At 53.4% G+C, this 27,994-nt stretch overlaps 1 protein-coding gene across 3 annotated transcripts in view; it reads left to right on the forward strand.

The window, feature by feature from the left end:
* The first annotated feature begins 3,396 nt into the window (after positions 1–3,396).
* The window catches only part of CNTFR (ciliary neurotrophic factor receptor), a 42,895-nt gene continuing 18,297 nt past the window's right edge, over positions 3,397–27,994 (forward strand). Inside the window, exons 1-3 of one of the 3 annotated variants that reach the window (XM_066256879.1) lie at positions 3,397–3,586; positions 13,003–13,101; positions 26,920–27,004. In XM_066256879.1, coding sequence (XP_066112976.1) covers positions 26,920–27,004 — 85 coding nt within the window. In that variant the 5' untranslated portion in view covers positions 3,397–3,586; positions 13,003–13,101. Of the gene's footprint in view, positions 3,587–13,002; positions 13,102–15,845; positions 16,081–20,323; positions 20,347–26,919; positions 27,005–27,994 lie in introns of those variants that run through there. The other 2 variants (XM_066256880.1, XM_066256881.1) reach the window with 2 other exon arrangements.

Raw genomic sequence — 27,994 nt, forward strand, 5'->3', positions numbered from 1 at the left:
ATGTGTAGGTATTGTGTATAAGCGTGCAATTTGGGAGTTCGTCTCTTCTGGGACCTGTAGTTCCCAGTCTCAAGCGGAAGACCCTGACTCCTAGAGTGCCACATCGAGGTTAAATATAGGCAGTTGACTCTTTGAAACTGGGTGTGTGACTTTACATGATGATGAGTTTGACATTTGTATGAGAGACACAGAGCCTGTGTGTGAGTGTTTGTGACTGGGTAGCAGGTATGCGCCCCATGGAGGAACTTTCTGATGGTATAGCAGGTTAGAAATAAGCACCTTTTCCGAAGCAGCACTGGAAAAGGTAGACCATGGGAGGAGGTGGGGCATGGGGCAGGGGCTCTCCTTCCTGAGGACACACATCAACAGGAACAGGGAAGGGTCCTTGCTACCTAAAGGTAGCAAGGATGGCATAGTTGACTCCTGAGGAAGTAGGGGGGTGAGAGGTGGTCCAAGTTTAGGTCCTCCACCTGCCAAGGTGGAGCCAAAAGTCCTTCCACAGAGCCCTCTTTAATGGTGGGTATGAAACTCCAGGGACTCAAAGTCAAGAACTTTCCCCAATTTTAGGCCTTCTAGGATTATTAAATTTGGGATTCCCATCACTTTCAGGGCACTAGAACTCCGAACTGGGGGCATTATTTCCCGCTGCCCCTTATGGGAGAGGCATAGTGAAGATGAGGAGGGACTGGGGGTGGGGTGTCAGTGAACTGGCATTTAGCTTAAGGATAAATGCACCAGGAGAGAAGGGGGCTGGTGCAACTGGGGAGGCCTGGGATAGGGGCGCCTAATAAAACTGGAAAGGAGACAGGATCAGATCCTAGCAGGGGTCCCCAAACTTTTTACACAAGGAGCCAGTTCACTGTCCCTCAGACCGTTGGAGGGCCGCCACATACAGTGCTCCTCTCACTGACCACCAATGAAAGAGATGCCCCTTCCGGAAGTGCGGTGGGGGGCTGGATAAATGGCCTCAGGGGGCCGCATGCAGCCTGCGGGCCGTAGTTTGGGGACGCCTGCAAGGGCTTTTAAGCCCCTTCTAAGAAGCCTGGCTTTGCCCTCAGTGAGGTTCGGGAGGATTCAACACGTAGGCTTAGAAAGCTCCGAAGCTCGTATGTAGATAAGGCATTACAAGCGGCAGGAGCAGAAATTCACAAGTAATCTGTTGCCAAGCTCAGGTGGGAGGAGAATCGGTTCTGGGCCAGGCGCTGGTGGCCGGAGTGAGAGGGGGCCCGTAACCTGGCTGTTTGCTAGGCGAGCGCTGCCTCTGTGCAGAAGCCACAACCAAAGGGCGAACGCGCGTCCCCCATCATCCGCCAGATGTCGCTGCGGCCCCGGGAAAGCGTGCGCGGCGGCAGCTGGGTGCTACGCCGGGAGGAACTGCAGCTGGAAAGATGTCGGGATCGCGTCCGACGTGCGCCTCTAGTCCTTGCTAGCTCTCTGACACATCTATATGTCTGGTTCCCAGTCCCCGGTTGCCCCGGCACCCGAGAGTTTAGGCATTGCCGACGGCAACCCCCGCGTCCCTAGGCGGAGACGTTGATCTAGTAGAAGGAACTCGCTACTGCTCTCAACCTGGCAGAAAGAGGCTGAGCCTCAGACATTGGAGGATCCCGAGGTCAAGTCAGCCCACTCGCGACCCGCCGATCTCGACTCCTGCTCTCCCTCCAGAAGAGGGGCGGCCCCTTGAGTACCCAATGACGCCCAGGCCCAGTTTCGGTACAGGGGAAGGGTCAGTTTCTGACCCCTCCCCCCAAAGATTCTGTTGCCCCCGATCCCCGCTCCTTCCTGGTATCCACCATCTCCTCACAGTCTGCGGCCCAGGGACCTGAAGGTGGGGGGCCCAGAGAGGCCAGATAGGGGACACCTACAGTGGGTAGGGGTGGGCTGGTTTCAGCTGGGAGCCACTATTTTGCTGTGTGTCCCCCAGCCGGCCCTCTCTGAGTCTCAGCCCCGCTCACCCCTGCTGGTTGCACTGAGGGGATTCTGCAGCCACGGAAGTGAAAGTGAAAAGCCCGGACTGTGGCGGGAAGGTTTTTCCTCCGTAATGGGAGTCCCTGAGGCATTTATTGGGAAAGGGCCCGGGCGCTCTGGGCAGCCTGCTGGGGAAGGGCGTGAGGAAACAGTGAGATATTTCCTTCTCCTCTCCCGCCTCCAGCCGTGGAGCAGCTCCCTGGAGGTGCAAGGCACAGGGATTATGGGTCAAAGGTCAGGTGAAAAATTCGTGGGGTGGAGATGGGAGTGGACCACTTGTACTTCGCCTCTGGCATTCACTGTTGCGTTCTCGCGTGTCCTCAGAAGTTGATCGGTTGTCTAACCTTAATCCCCCCTATGTTGTAGCCAGACCCGAGGTGCGGGGGCTTGTGAAGTGAGCACACCGCCCTTAAAAGGTCCAAGCTTCGACCTCCGGTGTCAAACTCGCGCGTGCCGTCCAAACATAGAAGGAGGACCCTCCCTACTCCCTTAACACCAGTGAAGGTTTCTTCCCAGGCCATGTGTCCCGGGGACGAGGAAGGAGAAGGTAGTTGTGCTGGTGTCACCGGAGGTTTGGTGGGAGGCGAAGACCTGGGCCCCCGATCTAGTCCATTCCGAATCCCAGGAGCGTGAAGCCCCCTTCCTGCCACGCGATGGGTGTGTGTGTATTTCTGGGGGCGGTAGGAATAGGGGAGGGGCGGAGACGGCTGGCCTCCTCTGCTCAAAGTGGGGTCTGGGCACTCTGGCTCACACTCCTCTTATGGAGATGCTGGCGGGAGGGCCCCTAGAGTTGGCCTGGGGTGTGCCAGGGTGTCGATACAAGGCAGCCGGGCCCTGAACGTACGGGAGTGTGCGCAGCAGAAACCTGGCCAAGGCTGAGTGAGAGAGTGAGTGCGAATGAGCGACCCCGGGGGATGGGTGCGCGCCCAGCGGCCTTAGGGGATCCGGTGGAGTGGGTGTGGGTATGTGCGCGCGCGCGTCTTTGAGACCCGTGGTCGGGGCTGCGCGTGAAGCGCGGGGATCACAGCCGTTCTGAGGGCGTTCCCGAGAAAGAGCGAATGTGAGGGGGCCATGAGTGCCCGTGCGGGCAAATAGTGTGTCAGCGGCTGGGGGGGGGGGGGCGCATCCCAGCTCGAGGCGACTGGGGAGGGGTGGCTCACAGGCCTGCGCGCAGGGTGAGTGTGCCCGCGCGAGAGGGCTGCGTGTGTCAGACGCGGGAGCGGGCCAAGGCGTTGGCGCGCGGGTGCCGTGGCCAGGAGGGGGTCGTGGCGCGCGGCCGCGGAGGCACCGGGAGACAAGGCGGGAGGGGGAGGGGAGCGAGGGTGCGCGCGGCCGAGCGGGCGCCCGCGGTCACATGGGCGAGGGAAGGAGGGAGGGAGCGCGCGAAGGAGGGAGGAGGATGGGGGGGTTAAAGCCGCCGAGCGCCGAGGAGCCGGTGCAGAGCGGGCGGCAGCGGCGGCGGCGGTGGCGGCGGCGGCGGCGGCTCCAGCTCCAGCTCGCGCGGCGCAGGGCTCGGCGGCAGGATCCGGCAACGGTGCTAGCCCCTAGCTCCCTGCCTATCTCCCTGCCCGAGGCGACAGAAGGACGAGGCGCGGAGCCCCGGCGGTCCGAGGGCGCGGTGAGTACCCCGCGACGGATCGAGCGCTGCTGGACCCTCAAACCTTCCCACTGACCGACAGACCCGCAGCCCTCGTGCGCACGGGAAGAGGGGGGGCACGTGTGGCCCCGCAAACGGGCGGGGGGTGGGACAGGAAAGTTCACAGGAAACTTTGCCCGCAAACTCGGGGCCAGGGCACAGGAGAATAGCCCCCTCCCCCCCATCCAAGTCGGGGCAAACCGGGGAGGCGGGGGTTGGGCGTGGTGGTAGTGGGGGCGGACGATCGGCTTGCGGGTGGTGGCCGGGGCTGATTGCCCTAGAGTCCCTGTTCTCCCTCACCCCTCAGCAGCGCGCGCGGGGTCTGGGAAAATTCCGGAGCGGGGGTTGCAGTGACCCCCGCGCGCTCGGAGGCAGCTTCCTTCTCCCGCAGAAATCTGTACTTCAAAGCGCCCAGGGGTGTGAACGGACGCGTCTGCCAGTGTCTGTGTGTCCGTGTGAATCCGTGTGTGTGTGAGCGAGCGTGAGCCTGTCTGTGGTTCCCTCATGCGTATGCCTAGATCTGTCTCCACGTAGTAGGTCTCCTCCAGTGTTTCTTTGTAAGTCCTCCAGTGTTGCGTATCCGTGTGAGTCCGCTTATGGTGTATTACCGGTTCTTTGTGAGTCTGCCCGTGTGTGTCTCCTCCAGTGCGGCTCTGTGGAAGCCGGCCTGGGTGTCCCTGTGTTGTTCGGAGTAGTGTATCTCTTGTGCATGGGGGCTGGGCCGCGGGGAGGTCACCAGACGGACAGCTCTCCTCCTCGGTTCCTCTCCTCTCCAGAGCTTCTCCTCCTGCGTCTAGCTCTCACGCGGCCCGCTCCCTTGCCCCCCGCCCCCCTTCAGTAGCTTCAGGCAGGCAGGACTATTTCACGCCTTGTTGAAAATTCAGGATTTTCTTTCTCTTTCCGTCTAGTCTCTCTTTGAGAAGCGTCTGTGTGTGTCTGTGTGGCTGGCAGCTTGTCTGCAACACTGGGTGTGTGTCTGCATGCCTCTTTAGGAGTGTGTCTGTAACATTAGTTGTTTTGCCTGTGATACTTGGTATAATTGTGTCTGTGTCACTGGGGGTGTTTGTGTGGCTGTAATCAATGAAATGGTGGGATTCTGAAATGCTGGGTGTGTTTGTGCATCTATAATTGCTGTATGTCCAGGGGCTCTGAAACACTTAGTATATTTTTGTGTATCTAATTCTGGGTGTGATAGTGTACTTTAGCATATATGGGGATGGGACTTCAACAATTGGATAGTCCTATGGCTGTAGGGCTTGCCTGGACTGGGGATGGAGGGTCCTGTGTGTCTCAAAAAACTATTCCTTTCTGTCTCCACTTTTAAAACCCATACAAATCCTCTGGACTGGTTCTTGGAGCTCCTGGTCAGGAATGGTGATGTGGAACTAAGGTTCACACTCCATCAGGGCTAATACTCCACCAGGAACCCTAGCCTTATACAAAGACTAGGGATTTAAAGTTCACATTCAAGACTTCTTGAATTCATACTCAGATTCACACTGGGACACTTAAATTCATATGTATGCATACTCAGAATTATATCAGGATAATGGAACTCACACTCAGATTCACACTTACATTCTGGTGCTCATTCCCAGCTATACACCTCAGTCCTAGAGTTTATACTCAGAATCACACTGGGAGTCTAGGCTCATACTTAGATTCATGTGACTATCCTGACTTGGTTAAGACTTCCATTGAGCCTGACCAGGCACAGTGGATAGAGCGTTGGACTGGGATGCGGAGGACCCAGGTTCGAGACCCCGAGATTGCCAGCTTGAGCGCGGGTTCATCTGGTTTGAGCAAAGCTCACCAGCTTGGACCCAAGGTCGCTGGCTCGAGCAAGGGGTTACTCAGTCTGCTGAAGGCCCGCGGTCAAGGCACATATGAGAAAGCAATCAATGAACAACTAAGGTGTCACAACGAAAAACTGATGATTGATGCTTCTCATCTCTCTCCGTTCCTGTCTGTCTGTCCCTGTCTATCCCTCTCTCTGACTCTCCCTATGTCTCTGTAAAAAAGAAAGAAAGAAAGAAAGAAAAAGACTTACATTGAAACCTCAGAATCTCACTGGGGTCCTAGGGCTCACAATTGGACTCACACTAAGACCCTGGAGTTTACTGCATTTACGCTTACATCCTGTGGCTCATAGTGTCACATTAAGACTAGGGGGCACATTCAGACTCACATGGGGAACTTGGACCTCTCACATTTGAATTCGAGGACTCACATAGGACATGGGTTTGTAGACTCACACTTTCATCTTGGAGCTCACATTCAGGCTCAAACTAGAACTCTAGTGATCACACGCAAGATTCTCACTTCCACCCTGGGATCACTTAGGGACCCAATATTCACACTCAGACTTACAAATGAACCCCAGTACTCACATTCAGAATGCCTTTAAGTCTAGGGGCTCACATTCACACTTACTCTAGGACTCTGATGCTTATTTCTACTGACTCATGTGGGAATCCTGGGACTCACACTTTAGTCCTGGGGCTTACAGTCAGATGCACAGTGGGACCTGGGTTCACAATCAAACCTATACTTCCATCTTGAAGTTCACACTCAATTTGATATCCCTGGCAATTACATTAAACTCACCCTTCCATCTGGGGGCTTATACTCAGACTTGCTTAGGGCCCTCGTGCTCACACTCAGACTCATTGCTTTCATCTTGAGTCTTTCATATTCACATGGGGACCTTGGGGTTCACACTTAGAATCACATCATAACACTTTTATCCTGGGGCTCAAACATCCAAATGCACACTAGGATTGTGGTATTACACTGGTATTAAGTGGAATTTAGAACTCATATTCAAATAAGTTCATGCTTTCTTTTGGTTTTGGTATATATCAGGGCAATTGGGTTGAGGAATAGAGACTGCTTCAAGATCTGTCCCCTCAAAAGGTCGAAAGGTCAGTGGGGCGGGGAGGGGATACATGTGTGGTCAAATCGCTCACTTGGATAATGGGCTGATGGAGAGGGTGGTGGTAAACACTGACCCAGTTAAACATTTCTGCCTTTACTTCCCCAAGGAAGTAAAGAGACTAAGCTCTTGGAAGGAAGGTCTGAGTAGCTTTTTGGTACAGGGATATGTACCCTTAGAATCTCCTATGTGCCTTGTTCATTCACATTCCCCTTAAATAGTTTTGGTCAATTCCTTCTGTGGTAGAGAGGGTCAGGTGTGGGGGAATAAGACTCAAGTCCTCCCGGCCCTGGCCGGTTGGCTCAGCGGTAGAGCGTCGGCCTGGCGTGCAGGAGTCCCGGGTTCGACTCCCAGCCAGGGCACATAGGAGAGGCGCCCATTTGCTTCTCCACCCCTCCCCCTCTCCTTCCTCTCTGTCTCTCTCTTCCCCTCCCGCAGCGAGGCTCCATTGGAGCAAAGATGGCCCGGGCACTGGGGATGGCTCTGTGGCCTCTGCCTCAGGCGCTAGAATGACTCTGGTTGCAACAGAGCGACGCCCCAGAGGGGCAAAGCATCGCCCCCTGGTGGGCATGCCAGGTGGATCCCGGTCGGGCGCATGCGGGAGTCTGTCTGACTGCCTCCCCGTTTCCAGCTTCGGAAACATGAAAAAAAAAAAAAAATGGAGACTCAAGTCCTCCCAAGCCATCTCTTCCATCCCAGTCATCTTTACAATGGGAGAGGTGAGGTGGTAGACCTCTGGCTTCTTTGACCCTTTCAGGGTGTTGAATCTCTGATTATTATTATTATTATTATTATTATTATTTTTTTTTTTGTATTTTTCTGAAGCTGGAAACGGGGAGAGACAGTCAGACAGACTCCCGCATGCGCCCGACCGGGATCCACCCGGCACGCCCACCAGGGGCGACGGACGCTCTGCTCACCAGGGGGCGATGCTCTGCCCCTCCGGGGCGTCGCTCTGCCACGACCAGAGCCACTCTAGCGCCTGGGGCAGAGGCCAAGGAGCCATCCCCAGCGCCCGGGCCATCTTTGCTCCAATGGAGCCTTGGCTGCGGGAGGGGAAGAGAGAGACAGAGAGGAAGGAGGGGGTGGGGGGTGGAGAAGCAAATGGGCGCTTCTCCCATGTGCCCTGGCCGGGAATCGAACCCGGGTCCCCCGCACGCCAGGCCGACGCTCTACCGCTGAGCCAACCGGCCAGGGCTTTTTTTTTTTTTTTAACAGAGAGAGTCAGAGAGAGGGATAGACAGGGACAGACAGACAGGAATGGAGAGATGAGAAGCATCAATCATTAGTTTTTCGTTGCACATTGCGACACCTTAGTTGTTCATTGATTGCTTTCCCATATGTGCCTTGATCATGGGCCTTCAGCAGACTGAGTAACCCCTTGCTCAAGCCAGTGACCTTGGGTCCAAACTGGTGAAGCTGTGCTCAAACCAGATGAGCCCGCGCTCAAGCTGGCGACCTCAGGGTCTCGAACCTGGGTCCTCTGCAACCCAGTCCGACGCTTTATCCACTGCGCCACCGTCTGGTCAGGCGAATCTCTGATTCTAAGGGAAGTGGTAGACACTGAGAAGGTAACTGGAGGAAGAGACTAGATTGGAACCCATCTTTCTTTTTTCTGCCCTGGCTGGAGAGGGGTAGGGGCCAAGTTATGTTATAGCTCACAATGTCTCCTGGAGTGCCTGTTAAGCAGCTTGTCCTGTCTCCAGGGAATGTCTAGGGTTCCCCACTCCTCAAAAGAACCATAGCTCTGGGGATGGGGTAGGATTGTGTTGGGTTAGGTTGCAACCAATCCTAGACTCCACCTGCCTTGGAGACACTGCCTGGGCTTTACATGCCCTCCTACTATGGGGCCAGTGGGTGGGGTGCCTGAGGTGCACTATCAACCCATGGGAACCCAGGAAGTCAGGACCAGGCTCTCAGGCTCAGATGACTTGGCTGTAAGTGCTTCCTGTCCCTGAAGGGGACACATGCTCTCCAGCCCCCCTATGGGGGTGGGGTCTTGGAGGCAAGGCGCCCTGCTCTCTGTCCCCCCATGGCGAGTTGAAGTGTAAATGAATCAGAAACATATGGAGTGGATTTTCTTTGAAATGCAGATGGGTTGGGGGGGGACCATGTGTGCCTGGTTTGGGGGGGGGTCCCAGAGAGCAAGGAGGCTCAGAAGAGAGAGCTGACCCCTCTTCCAGACAGGCTATGGGACATCAGCTGTGTAAACGCTTGTGACCCTGGGTGACCACACCCACCAGGGCTCCTGGCTTCCTGTGGAGAGGAGCTGGGAAGGCAAGTGGTCTCTGTAGGCTAAGAGCACTGAGGTCATCAGCCCCCTTTGCCTCTGCAGAGGGCAGAGAGTCCCCCCAGAGAGCAGAGAGCCCCCCAAAGAACAGAGTCATACTGGATTGGGGGTCACCAGAGCCAGAAGCTGTGGGGAGGGGGCCGGAGGTGGAAGGAGGAGCTGGGGCAGGTGTGAGGACAGAGTTAGACCCTGCCACTGTGGGGAACCAGTTTCCAGAAGCTGAGACCAGACCTATAGTGGAAGGAACTGAAGTTAGATTGTGACTCTGGTCAGCGCAAGGGCTGGTCCTGGGGTTTAGGAATGGACTGATGGATCATCAATCCTGTAGGAAGATTGGTTTTTCCAGACCTGGGCAGTCAGTATGCCTCACCGTACACTATACTTTCCCCTTACAACACTCAGAAAGGGTGCATAGTAGTTGCCCATGGCTCTGTGGAACACAGGAACTGGGTCTGCTTTGATCCCCATGGTATCCTGCCCCTGGCACAGACCTGGTACACAGTAGGAGGGCTGTGTTGATTAAACAATACATCTTTTTCTCTCCCACTAGACTGAGTGCTCCTCATGGTTAGAACTGTAACCCCAATTCCCAGCATAGTGCCTGTGAGGGATTAGGTGCTCAATAAATGTTGAGGAATGAATCATTGAGTAGGACAGGAGAGACTGGGAGAGTGTGGGGAAACTGAAGCAGTATGAGCAAGAGATGCACAGGAGACAGGATTTTTGTTTTATATGGAAAAAAGATTTATAAAATTAGTGGTGCCAGTTAATTAACCACAGGGAGAGGTCACTCCCTGGGGTTTGTGGCTTGAGATCCAATAACCTCTGTTGTATACCTCTATTTGGTCAAAGGACCAGAGTAATTTGCAGGCTAGACTAAAGGAAGGACTTCCCTGTACTTAGGGAAGGGAAGCAAAGAACACTGCTTCTTCCTTTAAAAGGTCTAGACTGGAACAGGACAATGACCCTGATTTTGTGGCAGAAGTTGGAGGTTATTTCTGTTCTCTCCCCAGCTTCAGGCTTTCTCAGAAAGCAGGAAAGCCCTTCTCTCCCCGGGTTGTGAGCATGTCCCTTTCTCTAGGTCTGGGTTTCTTGGACTCTAGCCAAGGCAATGGACCCCATCTCTGAGCCTCTGAGGCTGGGCTTTGAGGTTGTTAAGCTGTTGTGGGCACCACAGACTGTCTGTATTGGTTATTAATGGCAGTCTGAGAACGCAGGGTTCGGATCCTAAAAATACTCTCTGTCCAACCAGAGCCTAGGAGTTGCCAGTGTTGGCTGGTGTAGCAGCGGCTGCATCTTGATCAGACAGACACAGAGCCAGAAGAGACTTGGAGAATGTGGGGAGACTGAGGCAGCATGGGCAGGAGATGCCCAGGAGACAGGACCTTTGTTTTATGTAAAACAAAGATTTATAAAATTAGTGGTGCCAGTTAGTCAAATCATGGCAACATTTAGGGTAATCTGTTATCCCACACTACAGAGAATTTCCTTCTGAGCTGTATCAGGAGATACACCTGATATCAGATATAAAAATCAAGTGGTCAATAATATCCATTTCAAGTCCAGTTTCAGGATGTTCCAAAGTAAGTGTGTGGCAAAGAAAAAAATCTGCCCCAACTAGACTTTTCTGAACCACTGCCTACCTTCTAAAAGCCCTTCACTGAAGGCTAAGTCCCAATGAGGTTCTTGTATACCCCTTAATTATAGGCCCCCCACCTGACTGCTCACTCCCAGGCTTCTGTGTAGCCCCTCTCTGCAGGAAAAGGGAGCTGCACAGTGGTCCCAAAAAGGTAAAAAGAGCCCAGCCTCTGAAGGCAGATGCCATGTGATCTTGATCGGTGAGCTGACCTTTCTGGACCCCTCCGTGAAATCGTGGGCTGGCGGGGCTGAGGGGCTGGGGGCTGGGCCCTGGCCCAGAGAAAAGGCGGTTTTGGCACCCATCCAGGCCCCTGACGTCAATGACTCTCCAAATAATGGAATCAATATTGGGGGGGGCAAGCGTGAACCAGGCCCCAGCGATTAGAAACAGATCAGCACAAACCCGCAGCTGATTCTGATAGAGCTGCCTTGGAGAGTTAGGGTGGGCAGCCTGGGAGGAGGTGGACCTGGGTGGGGAGGGTGGCTCAGGAATGCGAGGTGGAGGCCCCAACTGTCCAGAGCGTGAGGGCACACAAGTGGGCAAATACTCTGGGGCTGCCTGGGTTGTAATGACAGGGTGGGGATCCCTGTCCTGGTCCCTTCCTCCTTTCAGCCTGTGGGGTTCCAAGGCTAGGGGAAGTTTATGAATGGAGACTTCTTTCAGCCAGTGGGTGATAAAGAGTGGGTAAGGGGAGTTCAGAGTTCAGCTCTCTGCATCTCAGACTGGGCCCCTAGGCTGGATTGTATTAAGAGTCACAGGTTATACCAAGGGTAGAGAGAGAGTTCTGAGTAAGACCTAAGGGAGGTGACCTTATGCTTGAAGGCAGAAGGCATTAATCTAAGATTGAAAGATGGGTAATCCCCCTCAGATTGGGAGTCTGGCCTCCCCCATCAGTTCATGTTCTCTTAGCCTCCTAGAAGGCAGCAGGTGAGGATGGAGGGGGCCATGGGGTCCATTGGGGGCCAGTCTGGCAGCAGCTGACAAAAAACAGGAAGAAGGACTGGGGGAGTGGCTGTAATTATGGGGCATTTATTATTAATCAGATGAAATTGCTGGAAGCAGCTGGTGTAATCTACGTAGCGATATAGACTCTGCATACTTGCCCCCCAACGCACAACACACGGCCTGAGACTTGTTTGCTTTCACAGTTTTTTTTCTTGTGAAGGCTCTATATGTGTCTCTGGGTCTGTGTATGTTGGTGTGATCTGTGGTTTTTCATGTCTGTCTGTGCCCTGCTCTCCCTCTATTGTCTTTTTTTCCACTGTCTGTGTCATTGTTTGGCTCGGTGTGTGTCTCTTTGTCTCTGTCTTCCTCTCTGCCTCCCTCACTTTGGGCTTTTCTCTTGGTGTGTCTGTATCTGTTACCACCAGTCAGCCTGTCTCTAACACCTTGTTTTAGTTTCTGGCCATCTCTCCCTAGTTGGTGGCTTCTCTGCATCTCTGGGCAGTGTTAGATGACATGAAGTCCCTTTCTATGAGTATGTGTTTAGATATTTCATCATGCCTTTGGAACTAGTTTTTGGGGCAAAAGGGCATTTGGACCCTGAGGATCTCCTGGGGTCTTGTAGAAGGGGAAGGCTTTGTTAAGTGACTGGAACCCACAGAAGCATTAGTGGTTTTCAAGATAGTACTGAGTACAAGGCCAGCTAGCTCCCTTACCACCTATGAGTTGTGTGACTTCAAGCAAGGTGTTTTTGTTCTCTGAGCCTCAGTTTCCTCATTTGTGAAATGTCAACAGGATTACCTCCAAAGATTGTTCTGATGATTCAGTGCAAAAATGTATGTCAAGTACTTATCATGGTGTCTGGATTCTGAACAAGTGTTAGCCATTACTATATTATTATTGCACTGTGCAGGTAAGAGAGATCTGCAGAGGCAAACTAGTACAGCAGAAAGGCTTTGGAACTAAGACTCAGATCTGTGTTCTGGAACTAATCAGCTATGTGGTCTTCCGCACGTTACTTAACCTACCCGAAAATCAGTTTTTTCAACTGTCAAATGTGAATAGAACTAGAATCTACCTCATGGAAAAGTCAAGAAAATTAAATGAGATAATGTATATAAAGTGCCTAACACAGTTTCTGGCACATAATATATAGATGCTCAGTAAATCAGAGTGGTGATAAGGCAGAGGAAGAAGATGGTAAGATGATGGGTGTTTATGCTCTGCTGGTGGCCTTCTGTCTCTGTTAAGTATGCATGTGAGAATCCGTGTGATATGGAGGTACTTGTGTCTGTGAACTGGTTGTGTGGAGATTTTGGATGGTCTGTGGGTAACTATGAGTGTGTATCTGTCTGTGGTATCAGCCACTGGCTTCTTGCCTTCCCTTTGCCCCTCTGGTTCAGAACCTGAAGTCAGCAAGGAGTGCCAGATGGAGTTTGGATTACTCCCAACTTTTCTTCTTCTAGATGCTTCTCTGCTGCCTGCCTCAGTCTCCCCTTTTTACAATGGGTAATGAGTATGGAAAAAGCTCTGAATTGGACTAAGTCCTGTGGCTCCTATGAGACTTCTGATTTGTGCCCTTTGCTTTCTAGAATTCAGCCTTGCCACATCATCCACCCTGAAGTCTCGGGAAGAGTTTGGTTGGGAGGAGAGGACATTGATGTGTTCGGTGTGCAGCCAGTGGTGAAGAGGTATGTGCTGGGAATCCAGGTGAGGCAGTAAGTCTTAGGCCATCAGGCAGATGCGGGTGGAACTATAGGTCTGGGGAAACGAGTGAAGGAGGGCCTGAGATGTTTTATTTCTCTTCCCCTGTCTTCTTCCTCCTGAGGCTTTCCGTGCTCTTATAACAGGTCTGTAAAGGGGGAGAGACTTACCCATAGTCACACAGGCCAGAGCAAAGCCAGGTCAGAAAAGTAGGTTCTGCATGAGGGGACTGGATTCCAGATATGGGAGTATGTTTCTATCTCATTGTCAGGCTCCCTCTCTGCCCCCAAAGCATCTCTCTGGCTTGACTGGGGAAGCAGCTGAGTTTTGAGGAGATAGTATGGGAGGTCAGAAAGTCCAAAATCTTCTGGGGCTGGTTGTAGGGCTGGGCCTGACTCTCCTTGCCTTTCATTCAGTCCAGGCAAGGCCCCTGGATTGGCAGCCCGGGGGTGGGTTGTTCAAGGAATTGAGGCACTGGAGCGGAACGGAAGGGCCTATTGTCCAAAACCCGCCAGAGGCCCACAAAGGCCAGCCGTGCTTTTCATCTCAGCTCCCAAACAGACTGGCCATTTTCCCGGCCTGAGTTGTGGGACTGACTCTTCAGAACTGGGGCTGGACTGTTGTTCAGGATGAGATGGGGTATCCCAGGCTGAAACATGACCATTACAGAGACTTAAAATGGGGCTGGGGTTCTGAAGAGGAGGAAGGGAGGCTCCAGAGGGCTGTAGAGTTAAGCTTCCATCTACACTGTTCCCAGGGACTGAAGGACATGTAGTGGGGCATCTGATAGAAGAAGTTCAGATTTACACAATAATAGATAATAAATATTTATACAGGGCACACCTGGGAGGAGTCTGATGGCTTATTGGGAAATTGAGCTACTGAGCTGTGAGGATACATAATCCTCTTCCTAAATTGGGAACACCTTAGGGAGCTGGAACCGGGGCTGAAGAAGAGCAGGCTAGTAGTCAGGCAAGAGAATGGGCTCCCTGAAGCAGGAGGGACTGAGGCCAGACAGCAGGAAGAACTTCCTGCCAATGAACAGTAGCTCAGGTGCCCTGACCCTGTCCCCAGGGATCCCAGAGGATCTCAGAGGGCAGGGGAGCTGGAGAACCCCTTCCCAGGGGGTTAAGGCTGAAGCAGCTTCTGTGAAGGCTGAGGAGGCTGGAAGGAGGACTTGGCAGTTCTGTCCACCCTCCCCAGCAGCACCTCCAGCTCCACTTTAAAAACAGCTTTTTAATTTAACAAAGTGGATGAAAAACTGTTTTTGGAAATAACAGATATCTGCTGTCTCCCAGGCTAGCGCTCAGCCCTTGCAGAGAGCCTCTCTCTGGGTTTCTCCCACTGCCAGTGGCTCCTTTCCTCTCTCTGTCTCTTGTCTCTTTTTTTCTTTCTGCTCCTCAATCCCTGGCTTTCCTTTGGCCTCGCATCACTCCCCCCCCCCCCATTTCAGCCTCTGTGGGAGTCTCATCCTGTCTCTTATCTCCGTGTCTCTGGATTTCCTTCTGTCTTTCTCCCAGTCTCTCTCTTCTGAGCTTGTCTCTCTTCTGATTTGTCTCTGTCTCCCAGCCTGTCTCAATCTCTGTCTCCCTTCCCCCCTTCCTTTTTCCCCCAACCCCTGCTCTAAATGGGTCTATTTAAAACACCCGACGCTGCCAAGTCAGAAAAGCGTCTCCTGATAAAGCGCATTAGGCAGAGGGAGGGAGGAGGGAGGAGGAGGGAGCAGCGGGCGGACGGATTGATCCAAGCCTGTAACCCCATTAATCAGACATCATGGATACCCCTCCCTCCCTCAGCTTCAGCCCCTTCAGAGCTAAAAGCCCCTGAAATATTTATCACCCCTCCCCCATGGGGGTGAGGGGAGGTGTGTGTGGCCCTTGGTGTGAGCATCCCAGCTGCCTGGTGCCCCCCCCCCCAGTGTGTATGTACACATGTGTGCATGTGCTCATGGCTGCATGCCTGGGTGTACACACCTGACAGGCCCAGGGACCAGCTGCCGCCTCCCACCACCACCACCACATGAGCAGCTTGGTTCTCTGGGCAGTTCCCTAAGAGTCTGGATGGGCTCCTGCCCTTCCTGAAAGGTGGGGCATGAAGAATAGGAAGACTATGGGGTCAGGTAGGGGTCCTGATGCTGCAATAACTGGAGGACGGGCTGACATTGCACTAATATTCTCAGAGGACAGGAAGCTGGGGTTCAATGTCTAGATTCCCCCAAATGTCCACTGAGAAGTAACTTGGGGAACAGAATAACTTAGAAGGCTGGTTGAAGTTCCCCCTTTCTCTTCAGAGGGCAGAAGCATGGGTTTGGGCTTCCCATTACTCTCAGAAATACAGAGAGGTGACCTGGGCCTGGGAGGGGGTCTTCATCACCCCTAGAGAGTAGGAAGGTCGCCAACTCTCTGGGGGTGGTGTGGGACTGAGTCCTACATTTCAGGGTTTACTGATTCCCCCTGGCAGCAGAGGTCAGTCCTGAGACAGTCAAGGGTCTGTCCGAGTTGGCCTGAGGCAGCTTGGTGCTGGGTAGGGTCCGGGAGGCACCGGCTGCCTCTGAGTTCGACGAGGGCCCCCCTGCCCAGAGCCGGGAGGGTCCCTTCCCCCTCCCCTCCCGCTGCATCAAGTGCCACATCTCCTCCTGACTCAGACAATTAGATTCAAAGGATGACCTCACTGCCTGCCGTCCCTCACTCGCTCGCTTCGCTCGCTGGGTTCGCTCGCTCGCTCGCTCGCGGCGCGCTCCTTCCTCCCCTCCTCCCGGCCCATTGGCCGCCTCGCTCGTTCGCAGCTCAGCACGGCCCCTCGCCCGCCCGCCGGCACTTTCTGGAGGGAGGGTAGCTTCTGCCTCCGGGGCCGGCCCGGGCCGCTGGGGCCCTAGCCCCGCGCCCCTGGGGCCCGATGCCCGCAGGCGGCCGGGCGGACCCACGGAGCGCCGGAGGCACCGACAGGGCGCCTGCGTGGGGACACAGGTCAGTGGCCGCGCTGCCGCAGGGCCGCAGAACTTGTCACCTCCGCTGCCGCCGCCGAGACGCCCCCGCCCGCACTCGCCAGCCAGCCTGCCTCGGCGCTTCCCGCTCCTTCCTCGGCCCCCGCCCCCCGCGGCTGCTCTGAGCGGTCCCCCTGCCAAGCTGTCTCTTCTCTTTCTCCACCCCTCGCCCCCCGCGAAAGCCCCCCTGCCTCTGCAGCCGGTGGGAGGGACTGGGACTTCCTGAGGTCTCAGGGATGGGGCTGGGGGCCCATTGGCTGCAACTGGACCAGGCCTCTGAGAGAGGGGGGGATTCTGACTGTATCCATTGGCCTGGTGGAGGGGACCACCACCTAGGTGGGAAGGGGGCTACTGAGAGAGAGGCCTAGGGTGTGGGGGTGACATCTAGACAGAGGGGATGAGCTCCTGATATCTTTCTTTCCTCACATCCTGTGGGCCTCTTGCCTGGCCTCATTTGTCTCCACCTCCTAGCTAACTTTAGTCCCCACTGCCTGGTTTCATTTGGCCCCCACAGCCTATGTTCTTTTGGGCCCTGTCACCCAATTTCCCTAGACCCTTCTGCCCGATTTCTTTTGTTCCCACTGCCTGCTTTCCACAAGTCTCTATCACCTGGCTTTATGGGACTTCCTTGCCTGTTTCCCTTAGGTCCTGCTGCCTGGTGTTTGCTCCCCTGCCTGGCTTCTATGGGGCCCTGCCAGGCTCCCTTTAGGATGGGGCATCAGGGTCCAAGCTACACCTGGAGTGGCAAGTGGTGAGGATGTCAACAGCATTTTCCTGGTTGGGACCTGGCCAGCACAACCTAGATTCCATTCTGCCTTGACAGCAACATGGTGTTTTCTTGTGTTGAAGAGTGGGGGGTGGGGCGAGGCACAGGGCCCCAGGCTCCAAAGACATTTTAGGGTTCTTTTCTTCTCAGTGGTTACTTAGGGGAGTACCAGCTTGGTCAGTGCTATCCCCATTTCTCTTTGGACCTTACAGTGATGACAGTGCTTTGGCTAAAAATTGAGGTTAAGGCCCCCATCTCTTTCCCCTTCCTTCCCCTCCTGCAGCCAGGCCTGACATTTGGGTGCCCTGTAGACACTTGTGGGCACAGAGCTTGTGAAGAGGCTGGGATCACACAGCAGATAGCTAGGCTGAGAGCTACTGCTGATCCTCATCCCAGAGAAGAGGGGAGGGGGAAGGGAGACAGTGGGGGCCTAGGGAGTAAGCTGGTTTCTGGGGTTTCCTGGCTTCTACTCCTACCAGTGTCACCATCTCTGCACTCAGGGGCTTCTTCACCCTTCTGTCGGGCCTGGAGCTCCCATCATTCCCAGACGCTGGTGAAAGTGTGGTTGGGGAAGGAAGTAGCTGCACCTAGGGCAGCAATTTATTTATTTATTTATTCATTTTAGAAAGGAGAGAGAGAGAGAGAGAGGAGGGAGGAGCAGGAAGCATCAACTCCCATATGTGCCTTGACCAGGCAAGCCCAGGGTTTCGAACCGGCAACCTCAGCATTTCCAGGTCGACGCTTTATCCACTGCACCACCACAGGTCTGACGTGGGCAGCAATTTTTAACCAGTGTGCCCTGGCCATGGCACATTGGTGTGCTGCAAAAATAAAAAAAAATTTTTTTTTCATTGATTTGAGAAATGGGGGGGGGGGGGGGGGAGAAGCATCAACTCATTTCATTTAGTTGTGCACTCACTGATTGCTTCTCATATGTACCCTGACGGGGTCAAACCCATGACCTTTGCAGCTAGGTCGATGCTTTAACCACAGAACCACCTGACTAGAGTAAGAATTTAAAACATTCAACACCTGACTTTAGTCAGAGGCACTGACCTTTTTTCCCCCTTAGGTTGTCAAATAAGAAAATGACAACAGCCAGTACAATAGCCATTCTGTGTGAATTAATAAAAACTATACCTAGCCTGACCTGTGGTGGCGCAATGGATAGAGCATCGACCTGGAAATGCTGAGGTCACCAGTTCAAAACCCTGGGCTTGCCTGGTCAGGGCACATATGGGAGTTGATGCTTCCAGCTCCTCCCCCCTGTCTCTCTATCATCTCTCTCTCCTCTCTAAAATGAATAAATAAAAATTTAAAAAAATTAAAAAAAAAACAACTATACCTATTTTTTTGGTCAGATGGTCAACAAATATATTTTTTGCTGTGCTGCAGAATTTTAGTAATTAGTTTATGTGTGCTATGAGATAAAAACGGTTAAAAAATCGCTGGCCTAGGGAATAATAATGTATTTACTCACTTTTTAGGGACCAGTGGAGTTCCTCCTTCCCTTTTCCTTTGGCCTTAGGCTATCCTGAGCTCTCCCCCCCCACACACACCCCCGCTCCCCACAAGCACCACCTGGCCAACCCCAGGTTCCAGGATAGAGTCATTATCCTGAGTGTGTATCTAAGTATTTCCCCCTGTGGAATATAGGGGTGTGAGGGGCTGAGGGTGACTGGGGAGCTCTGAGTTTCTGGAGATGCGATGGTATCTGTGTAGAAGATCAACTGTTCTGTGTGATGGTATCCATATGTGAGACCATCACTGTTCTGAGTGAGCACGTGTGAGAGTTTGTGTGTGTGATTGTGTAATGCATGTGTGCATGCACACCAGCGTGTGTGGGGCTGTGGCAGCGGGTGTCCATGTGGGAGGCTGTGATATGTGGCCATGGTGGTAAACTCTGAGTGCCAGAGTCTGCAAGAGGTTTTTGGGTGTGTCTTTAAAGCTGTGGCTGCGTGTATGTGGAGGTGGGGGCTTTGAGGAGTTCTGCAGGGTGGTCATGAGAGCCCAAGTGTGTGCTAGGACTCTGGGTGGAGTGAACACTGGGTATGATATGACCCTGAATCGCTGGTGTGTGTGTGAGAATGTGTGTGTGCATACTCATGCCTGTGTTTACCCATCAGGAACAGATTGCTCTGGCTTCCCCACTGTGAGGAGGGGAGCAAGGGGGAGGAAGGATGGCTTGCTTTTGCCCAGCAGACCAGAAGCTTCCTCAAAGTGTGTGCAGTATACGTGCATGTTGGGGGGGGGGGGGTAGAGAGAACAGGACCGTGTTACACAAAGACACTTAAAGTTCTGTGTCTTTCCCCCATCCCCCCAGTCAACTCTGGTTCTATTAGAAAAATGATCTTCAGTTCTTTTTGTTACAAACCAATTCTTCACATGCACTGCCTCCCCAGTCCCGGTGTGTGTGTACAAGCTTTTTTTTCTTTCCATTTTATTTGGTGTACACAAACTTACAAGCATAGGCTTCTGTGCATGTATTTGAGGGTGTGTCTACACCATAGCTGTGATGGGGGCAGGGGTGGCGTGTAGTGGGAGATGCTAGGGCAAGTAGGTCTTTGTCCCAGCCCTCAAGTCTCGAAAGCTAGTTTGTCCATTCTTCTGTCTCCATGAAGGCCCTAAAACCTCCATCCTGCTGCTGCTTCATCTGCCGCGAGCCCTCTGCCCCATCAGCTAAGGGAAGTCTCATTCAACCCCATTTCTCTGCCCATCCCCCACCTTTCATGGAGTTCTTCTAGCTGTCTAACCTTCTGCTGCAGCATTCTATCCCTCCAAGAGGAGCAGCCTATTCTTCACAGAATTAACCTGACTGGTGTGTGGGACTTTTCTAGGTATAGGGATCTTCCTTACTCTTCTAGAAGCCAGAGGGGACTCTGGACTGGGGTTAAGGGATGGGGGAGTTGGTGTTTGTGCCTCAGGTTCTGCAAAGCCTTCAAGAGCCCATATGCCCAGAGGGAGGATAGGAATTTATCTGTCCCTTCCTGCTTTCCATTTGAGAGGCAGGGAGCTGGACCAGTTGATCTTTTTTTTAAAAGATTTTATTTATGGATTTTTCAGAGAGAAAAGGAAGGGGAATGAGAAGTATCAACTCATAGTTGCTTCACATTAGTTGTTCATTGCTTGCTTGTCATTTGTGCCTTGACCCAGCAAGCCCAGAGATTCGAACCAGCAACCTCAGTGTTCCAGGTTGGCACTCTATCCACTGCACCACCACAGGCCAGGCTGGACCAGTTGACTTTTGTGGGAGAATCCCAGGCCTTTTGCACTTAGAGGGCTTCTTCTTTTTTTTTTTTTTTTTAAACTGGAATTTTTTATTTATTTATTTTATTCATTTTAGAAAGAAGAGAGAGAGAGAGAGAAGGGGGGAGGAGCAGAAAGCATCAACTCCCATATGTGCCTTGACCAGGCAAGCCCAGGGTTTCGAACCGGCGACCTCAGCATTTCCAGGTCGACGCTTTATCCACTGCGGCACCACAGGTCAGGCCTAGAGGGCTTCTTAAACACAGGCCTACATGTAGGTTCATCTACAAGCACATGTCAGTTCACCAGGCAGCCCGCTCTGGAGTGGGACTCCACATGTAGGCACAGGCTTGTGGGGTTCAGATTCCCACCTCCTCAGGACACCTTCCAGCTGCCCAGCCAGGCCCATCATGGGCGGGCCCCAGGTTCTCCCCACAGCACACCCGTACATGTGTGCAGCAGGGCATCTCAGGGTCCCCATGGTGCAAGAGGCTGGGGGCAGGGGGTTTGAGCACTCAGAGTTCAGGCTGCTGCCAAAATCCATCGGAATCTTGTCGTTCCCCCCCCCAGCCCCCATCTCCGGCTGCAGAGGTCACAGCAGCAGGTGCAGATACCCACCCCCCAACTCACTCATATTGAGCTGCCTCCTTTTCCACAACCTCAGCCAAAGGCTGGAGCTGGGGAACTGTTTCCCCTGCCTCCCTCCTGGCCCCCCTTCCCACGGGTGCTCAGCTTCTCCTGCTCCCTTCTATGTGGGAAGGGGGGGCCAAAATTTGGGTGGGGTCTTATCCCCTGAGCACTGGGGTTTTCTCCTGGAGTGTGTGGGGTTGGGGTATCCTAGGAAGAGATAGGGCTTGAATCCGGAGCCCAGGCATGGCATCTGAGTCCAGTGCCCCTTGGGGTGGGGGCACAGATTGCTGAGAGGAAGGCCAGGTCTAGATCCAGAGAGAAAGGAGAGCCAGAGCCGAGACTGAGACGCAGGAGGGAGAGACGCTGCAGGGAGTGGAAGCCTACCCTGTGGCCAGCCGCCCCAGCCCAAGAACTGGCCCCTGACCTGGTTCCACCCCCTCCCTGGTGGGGGGCCTGTGGGCCAGCCGCCAGGGGCCAGCCCTCCCTCCAGCCTGCACCCCCCACCAGCCTCTGGACAGCCCAGGCCTCTGCCTCCGCCCCCACCGCCCACGCGGTCCAGGCTGCCTAGTCCTGGTGGGATCTGGGGGCCTCCTGGCCTCAACCCCTCCTCCCTCTCCTGGAGCTTCCCGCCAGCCAGGACTGTCTCCCAGGCTCCCTCTCAGCCAGTACTGTTCCTCCCTGCCCACCACATCCCTGTCCCTCTCTCTGCCCCTGCTGTCTCTCATTTTCTCTCCATCTCCCAAGTGTAGGTGTCTTTCTTCCTTACTCCACTCTAATTCCTCTGGAGTTCTGAGGCCTCCAGAGTTCCTCCAGCCTTTGAATCAGTTCATGCCGTGTCCTGTCCTGAGTTCTTGCCTCATTCACCGGACAGGCCCTCTAGGGCTGCTAGGGGCAGAAGGGAAGGGGACGAGGCCCCAGGACAGAGTGCCTTTTCCTTATTCACACATATTCTGAAGTCTGGGGTTTCCAAGGGGGCCTGGAAGCTGTGGAGATGTCACCTTGGCCTTGCCATGGGCCATTTGCCCTCCATCAGATGAATGTTTCTGACCTCACCCAGCCGTGGGTGGTGAGGGCAATCCAGCCCAGTGAACTTCATTGGATCTCAATTTCTTGGAGGCACCACTTGGGGCCTCCCTGCTCATTCATTGTTCAGGCCAGATTGAGCCTACCTGACCATCAGCACACCCACACCAACCAACACCCTGAAGCTCCGAACATACAACCTCCCATGTTGGGCTGTGTAACCTGAACTGTCTTGCTTCTGCAAGGATAAATTGGGGCTTTCTGATACACACTTCCCCTTCCTCAGATTCTGCCTTCACCTGATCAGCGATTGAGGGTGGGGGTGAAGGGCAACTGGGACCTTGCTGGGGCTGATCCTAAGCCAGACGCAGAAGCTAGATAACTGAGGTTCCTGATCTGGAGTCTGTCACTTGTGTCTATCATTGTCACTGCTGGTGACTGTCACCCTTCATGGTGCCAGCATTACTGTAGACTATTACTGAGTCTTATTAACATTCCTATAGCACTGTGGATATCACTGTCATTGTTATTCTTTGTGACTGTCAGTTTCACTGCATTTTTGATTTTGAAGTCACTGTCACTATGATTATGTCAGTATCAACAGGTATTGCCCTGTTTGTTGGTGTTATTGTTATGTGACTGTCACTGCATCTTTGTCAGTATAGTGACTTGTCAACACCCGTGTGCAATTGTCAACTGTACAACTGTGTTACTTATACTGAGTGTTGTTAGCAATGTGTAATGATATCTTTGTGTCACAGCAGGGCAGTGACGGTAAGTTGGGGGCCCAGGATTTGACTCCTTTTTTTTTTTTTTTTTTTTGTATTTTTCTGAAGTTGGAAATGGGTAGGCACCCAGACAGACTTCCGCATCCGCCTGACCGGGATCCACCCAGCATGCCCACCAGGGGGCAATGCTCTGCCCATCTGGGGCGTTACTCTGTTGCAACCAGAGCCATTCTAGCGCCTGAGGCAGAGGCCACAGAGCCATCCTCAGCACCCGGGCCAACTTTTGCTCCAATGGAGCCTTGGCTGCAGAAGGGGAAGAGAGAGACAGAGAGGAAGGAGAGGGGGAGGGGTGGAGAAGCAGATGGGCACCTCTCCTGTGTGCCCTGGCCAGGAATTGAACCTGGGACTCCTGCATGCTAGGCTGATACTCTACCACTGAGCCAACCGGCCAGGGCAGGATTTGACTCTTGATGTGTCACCTGTGTGTGTATGCCACTTGGAGGTTCTTGTCAGAAGTGCTGGGCTCCTTGTGCTGACAAGGGGTTTGGGCTGCTGGGCTCTGTTCTTCTTTCTTGCTACTTAGGTGCCCTCTGTTCCCTCCTCATTCCAGAACTGGGGCTGGAAGCCAGGCTGGCCCCTGGAGTGGGTCTACAGGGAGCTTGGGTCAGTTTGCATGGCCCTTATTTGGGGCTTTGTGGGATTTATCTATCCCAGAACCATGGGGTGTGGACTTGGAAAACTTCTGGGAAAGATGGTCTTTGCCCTGGGATGGGCAGCTTGAGGTGAGCTAGGGCAGGGTGGAGGTGTAGCCTGGATGCCTCTGGCCTCAGCTGTCCTACCTGGGAGTGGGCTCAGCTGGGCTTTTGAGGGAAGGGGCAAGTGCAGTTGGCCTGAGGCTTTCTGCATTTGCAGGACAGAGATGGGGAGATGGGGTGGGGTTTTAGTCCACCCTTATTCCCTGGGGCCTGGGCTTCTGGGTCCCCAAAGAGAGTCCTACAGTCCCCAGGAAGGCCATGCTCTTCTTGTCTCACGTTTGCCAGGACTGCTGCTCTGACACCATCCCTCACACTGGAGGAGCTGGGTGGGCGTAGAGACCCTGCCAGTGTGTCTCCTTCTCTCTAGGTCTGTCTCTCCTTCTGCCCTTGATTCTCCGCCCATCTCCTATGCTCCCCATCTCTCTTCCTGCATCTCTTCTGTTTCTCCCTATTTTGGTCCCTTCTTATCCCTCTGGGTCTCCACTCATGGTTTTCCTTCTCTCCTTGCCTCAGTGTTCCTTTTCTGAGTGTCCCAAACCATGCGGTGTCTGTGATTGGTACCCCATCCCCCACTCTCTGCAGTGCTTGCTCTCAGCAGCGCCCGTCTCTCATGGCTGCAGCCCCGGTTGGCCGAGGGCCCGGCCCTTACAGTAACTCATCGGGCTGATGGAGGCGACTTTGATGAAGAAGCCACTCCTCCCCCTGCGGGGGCCCAAATGTGTGTGTGTGTGTGTGTGTGTGTGTGTGTGTGCGCGCGCGCCTGTATGCATGTATACCCATGCCATGCCATGCTAGGTCATTTCCACAGCCCCGCCTTGCCTCCCAAACTGGGACCAGGAAAGAGCTGGGAGCAGAGGGCCACCTGGTCCCTCTCCTCCCATCCTGTGATATAATCTCCATCCACTCTGTCTGCCCAGCTGCCTCCCCATGTCAAGGTTCCTACTCCCATGTGGTGGGCAGTGGGTGGCAGTGAGGTGGAGTATCTTCCTGGCTGTGTAGACAAAGACAGGCAGATGGCAGAGATGGTGGGGGAGGGTCTGAGGGCTACCTGCAAGGGTGGAGCTGGAGAACAAGCTTTTGTCTTTCTCTAGCACCAGCTCTAAATTCAAACAGTCTTGGGTTCATTTCCTGGCCCTTCTACTACTGACTGTGACTTTGGCCATTGTCTTAACCTCCTAGACCTGGGGAGTAGCTGAAGATGGGGGTGTAGCTGAGGGTTACGAGCCAGGTCACGTGGTAGCTAAGTTTCTAGGAGTTACTGGCTTGAGACCGGTAGCCAAGGGCACATGGGACCTAGAGAGATGAGCTGTGCCAGGGAGGGGCAGTCAGAGCACCTGGGGCTGTGGCTAGAGGAAAACCAGGGCAGATGGGACTCACCTGGTGAGGGGCGAGTACAGCAACAGGCAGACAGGAGCCCTCTGCCATTGATGAGCCCCCAGAAGTCCGGTTCTCTCCAACTTCACCCCCCACTCATACAGGCTGACACCCACATTTGTCTCCTGCTCTAGCTGTCTGCAGTGTCTCTGGCTGTTTCTCTGGCAGTATTTCTGACAGTGGCTCTGGCTGTGTTTGGCAGTGTGTCTGTGTCTGAGTGTCCCTGGCAGTGTTTTTAGTGGTGTGGATACTTCCTGACTGAGCATCTGGCTGCATCTCTGGTTCTCTCTCTAGCTGTTTTTCTGGGTGTATGCCTATTTGTGTCTATCAGTTTCTCTGGTGTTTCTCTGCTTGTGTGTCAGGCAGCTTCTCTGGCATGGTTTCTAACAGTGTCTCTGGTTCTCTGGCTGTGTTGCTGATGGTTTTTCTGCCTGTGCTTCTTGCTCTTTTTTCTGGTTATATGTTGGCTTACACCTGAGTTTTTTACAGTGTCTCTGGTGGGTCCTTTGGTTGTATATCACCTGTTCTCTGGCTTTGTCTGATTGTGTCTCCCAGTCTTTTTTTTTTTTTTTTTTTAATTATTAACATCAACTCCCATATGTGCCTTGACCAGGCAAGCCCAGGGTTTTGAACCGGTGACCTCAGCATTTCCAGGTTGACGCTTTATCCACTGCGCCACCACAGGTCAGGCTGTGTCTCCCAATCTTAACTCTATCTGTGTGGAGCTGTTTCTTTGGGGTTCTGTTTAGCTGTTTTGGGCAGCATCTCTGGCTAGTATCTTTGCTGTGTGTCTGGCTACACCTTTGACAGGCAGGGTTTGGTTGAGTGTCAGACAGTGTTGCTCTCTGTATGCTTATTTCTGTCTGGTTGACAGTCCCCCCTGTCCTCAGACTGGGTTGGAAGAATAATATTTGCAGCCTTTTCTGCAGGAAATAGTTATTTTTCTGCTCTTAGGTGTGAGTATGTGCTGAGGTGGGATTGGAAAGGAACTGCTAGACCCGTTCCAGGAAGCAAGACAATGAGTAGGGGGCAGTTGGATCCATTCTGGGTTCTGGGGTCATGTCCTGAGCGTACTTTATGGACCCATATGAGTGTGTATAGACAATGATGCATATCTGCTGGGCTGTGGGACCCAGGCTCCTGGGGCATGTGGCTAGGGTGAAGGATGGGCTGGGATCCCTGACAAGGACCTATATGTGAAAATCCCTCATTCTTCTCTTGATCATTGGTACACACTACAGCAAAAGCCCACATCTGACCTTGGTCACAATGGACCCTTGCTCTGGTACCCTGCTGCTATGAACTTCCCAGAGCCCAGTGGCAAGGCTCACTGAGAAAATCTGAGGGGCTCCTGAGCATCCAGGTTTGGGGCTCTCTCCCCAGGAGCACACCAAGGGACCTTCCGTTCAAGGCACTTTGGAGAAGTATAGACCTCCAACTAAGTTAAAACATTACCCTTTCATTTTTGCAATGTTTATAGCTAATTAGCCAACCTCATCAGTGAAGATTATATATATAAATATATGTATGTGTGTGTATCTATCTATCTATCTATATTTTAAGAAAAATGGCCGCCCTGGCCGGTTGGCTCAGCGGTAGAGCGTCGGCCTAGCGTGTGGAGGACCCGGGTTCGATTCCCGGCCAGGGCACACAGGAGAAGCGCCCATTTGCTTCTCCACCCCTCCGCCGCGCTTTCCTCTCTGTCTCTCTCTTCCCCTCCCGCAGCCAAGGCTCCATTGGAGCAAAGATGGCCCGGGCGCTGGGGATGGCTCTGTGGCCTCTGCCCCAGGCGCTAGAGTGGCTCTGGTCGCGACATGGCGACCCCCAGGATGGGCAGAGCATCGCCCCCTGGTGGGCAGAGCGTCGCCCCTGGTGGGCGTGCCGGGTGGATCCCGGTCGGGCGCATGCGGGAGTCTGTCTGACTGTCTCTCCCCATTTCCAGCTTCAGAAAAAAAGAAAAAAAAAAAGAAAAAAGAAAAATGGCCCTAACATCACCAATGTTCTATCACTCATTCACAGTTGACTACATTCTGCAGCTAGCAGCCTTATCGAACAACAAACCACTATAGGTTGCTGTCTATCATCTTAGCAAACCTTTGTGTACAGATGCCAATAATGTTTTTTCTATTGCTTGAAAGAGGATCCTGAGCCCTATTAAGAAGGGCATCTGGGGTCAAGGTGCCCTGGCCCTAGGGCTGGGATTTACCAGTCTTGCCTGAGAGGGGGTGTGGTGCTCCTTAGAAGGTTCCTGCCTAGGCTGATGTCGCCCCTTCCCCTGCTGCCCCTGTTTCTCCCAACAGATGGCCATTCCTGTCCCATGGGCCTGCTGTGCTGTGCTTGCTGCCGCTACTGCCGTTGTCTACGCTCAGAGACACAGTCCACAGGGTGAGTGCTGGGTGGGAGGAGGGGGCATCCCTGCCCACCCCCTCTCAGAGCTAAGCATGAACTTTCCTTGGCATAGCTGCACCTACCCAGGAGCCACATACTGGCACAAGCTGGCATTATCACCCATGAATACCTAGAAGGACATGAGTCATATGACACTGATATGCAGGGTGACCCACTGATGTTGTCTTATAGGCATAGTCTTCCAGGCCCTCCTGGGTGGTTTCTTTTTCTTTTATTTATTTATTTTTTTGGTGAGAAAGAGACAGACAGAAAGACAGGAAGGAAGAGAGATGAGAAGCATCAACTCGTAGTTGCGGTACCTTAGTTGTTCGTTGATTGCTTTCTCATATATGCCTTTACTAGAGGGCTCTGGCCAAGCCACTGACCCCTTGCTCAAGCCAGTGACCTTGGGCTCAAGCCAGCAATCATGGGGTCATGTCTATGATTCCACACTCAAGCCAGTGACCTTGGGGTTTCAAACCTGGGTCTTTAGCATCCAGGCCAACACTCTATGCACTGCACCACCACCTGGTCTGACCCTCCTGGTTGGTTTCATACTGTGGTATCTCTGGCTTGAGATGATCTGTCCTTCTTTGCACCAAGATGAATGTGGGGTACAGATAGGTGGGAGGAGAGTTAGGGACAACTAGGGCCAGGGCCCCTGTACAGTATTTAGTGAAATTCCCCTATGGCCTTTTGGGACATTCAGTGGGAGACACTGAGAGACAGTAGGCTGGAGTGGAATGCTTTCCCTTATCCTAGAGGGAATATAGGGATGGAGATGGTAGACTGAGAACAAGATGGGGCAGGGCTGGCACTAAGAAAATGGGCTGGTCAGTCAGTCAGCTGGAATGAAATGGCTGGAGGATGCAGGGATTACTCAGGCAGTGCCATTGGCAGCCTTGTGCTCTCCCCTACCAATGTCCAGTGAGGGCTGAGACCTACTCACAGCCCGCAGGGCAGGGAGCTGCACCCCTACTGGGAAAC

Source organism: Saccopteryx bilineata, chromosome 2 (genome assembly GCF_036850765.1).
Source record: "Saccopteryx bilineata isolate mSacBil1 chromosome 2, mSacBil1_pri_phased_curated, whole genome shotgun sequence".
In the NCBI taxonomy this organism is placed as follows: Eukaryota; Metazoa; Chordata; class Mammalia; order Chiroptera; family Emballonuridae; genus Saccopteryx; species Saccopteryx bilineata.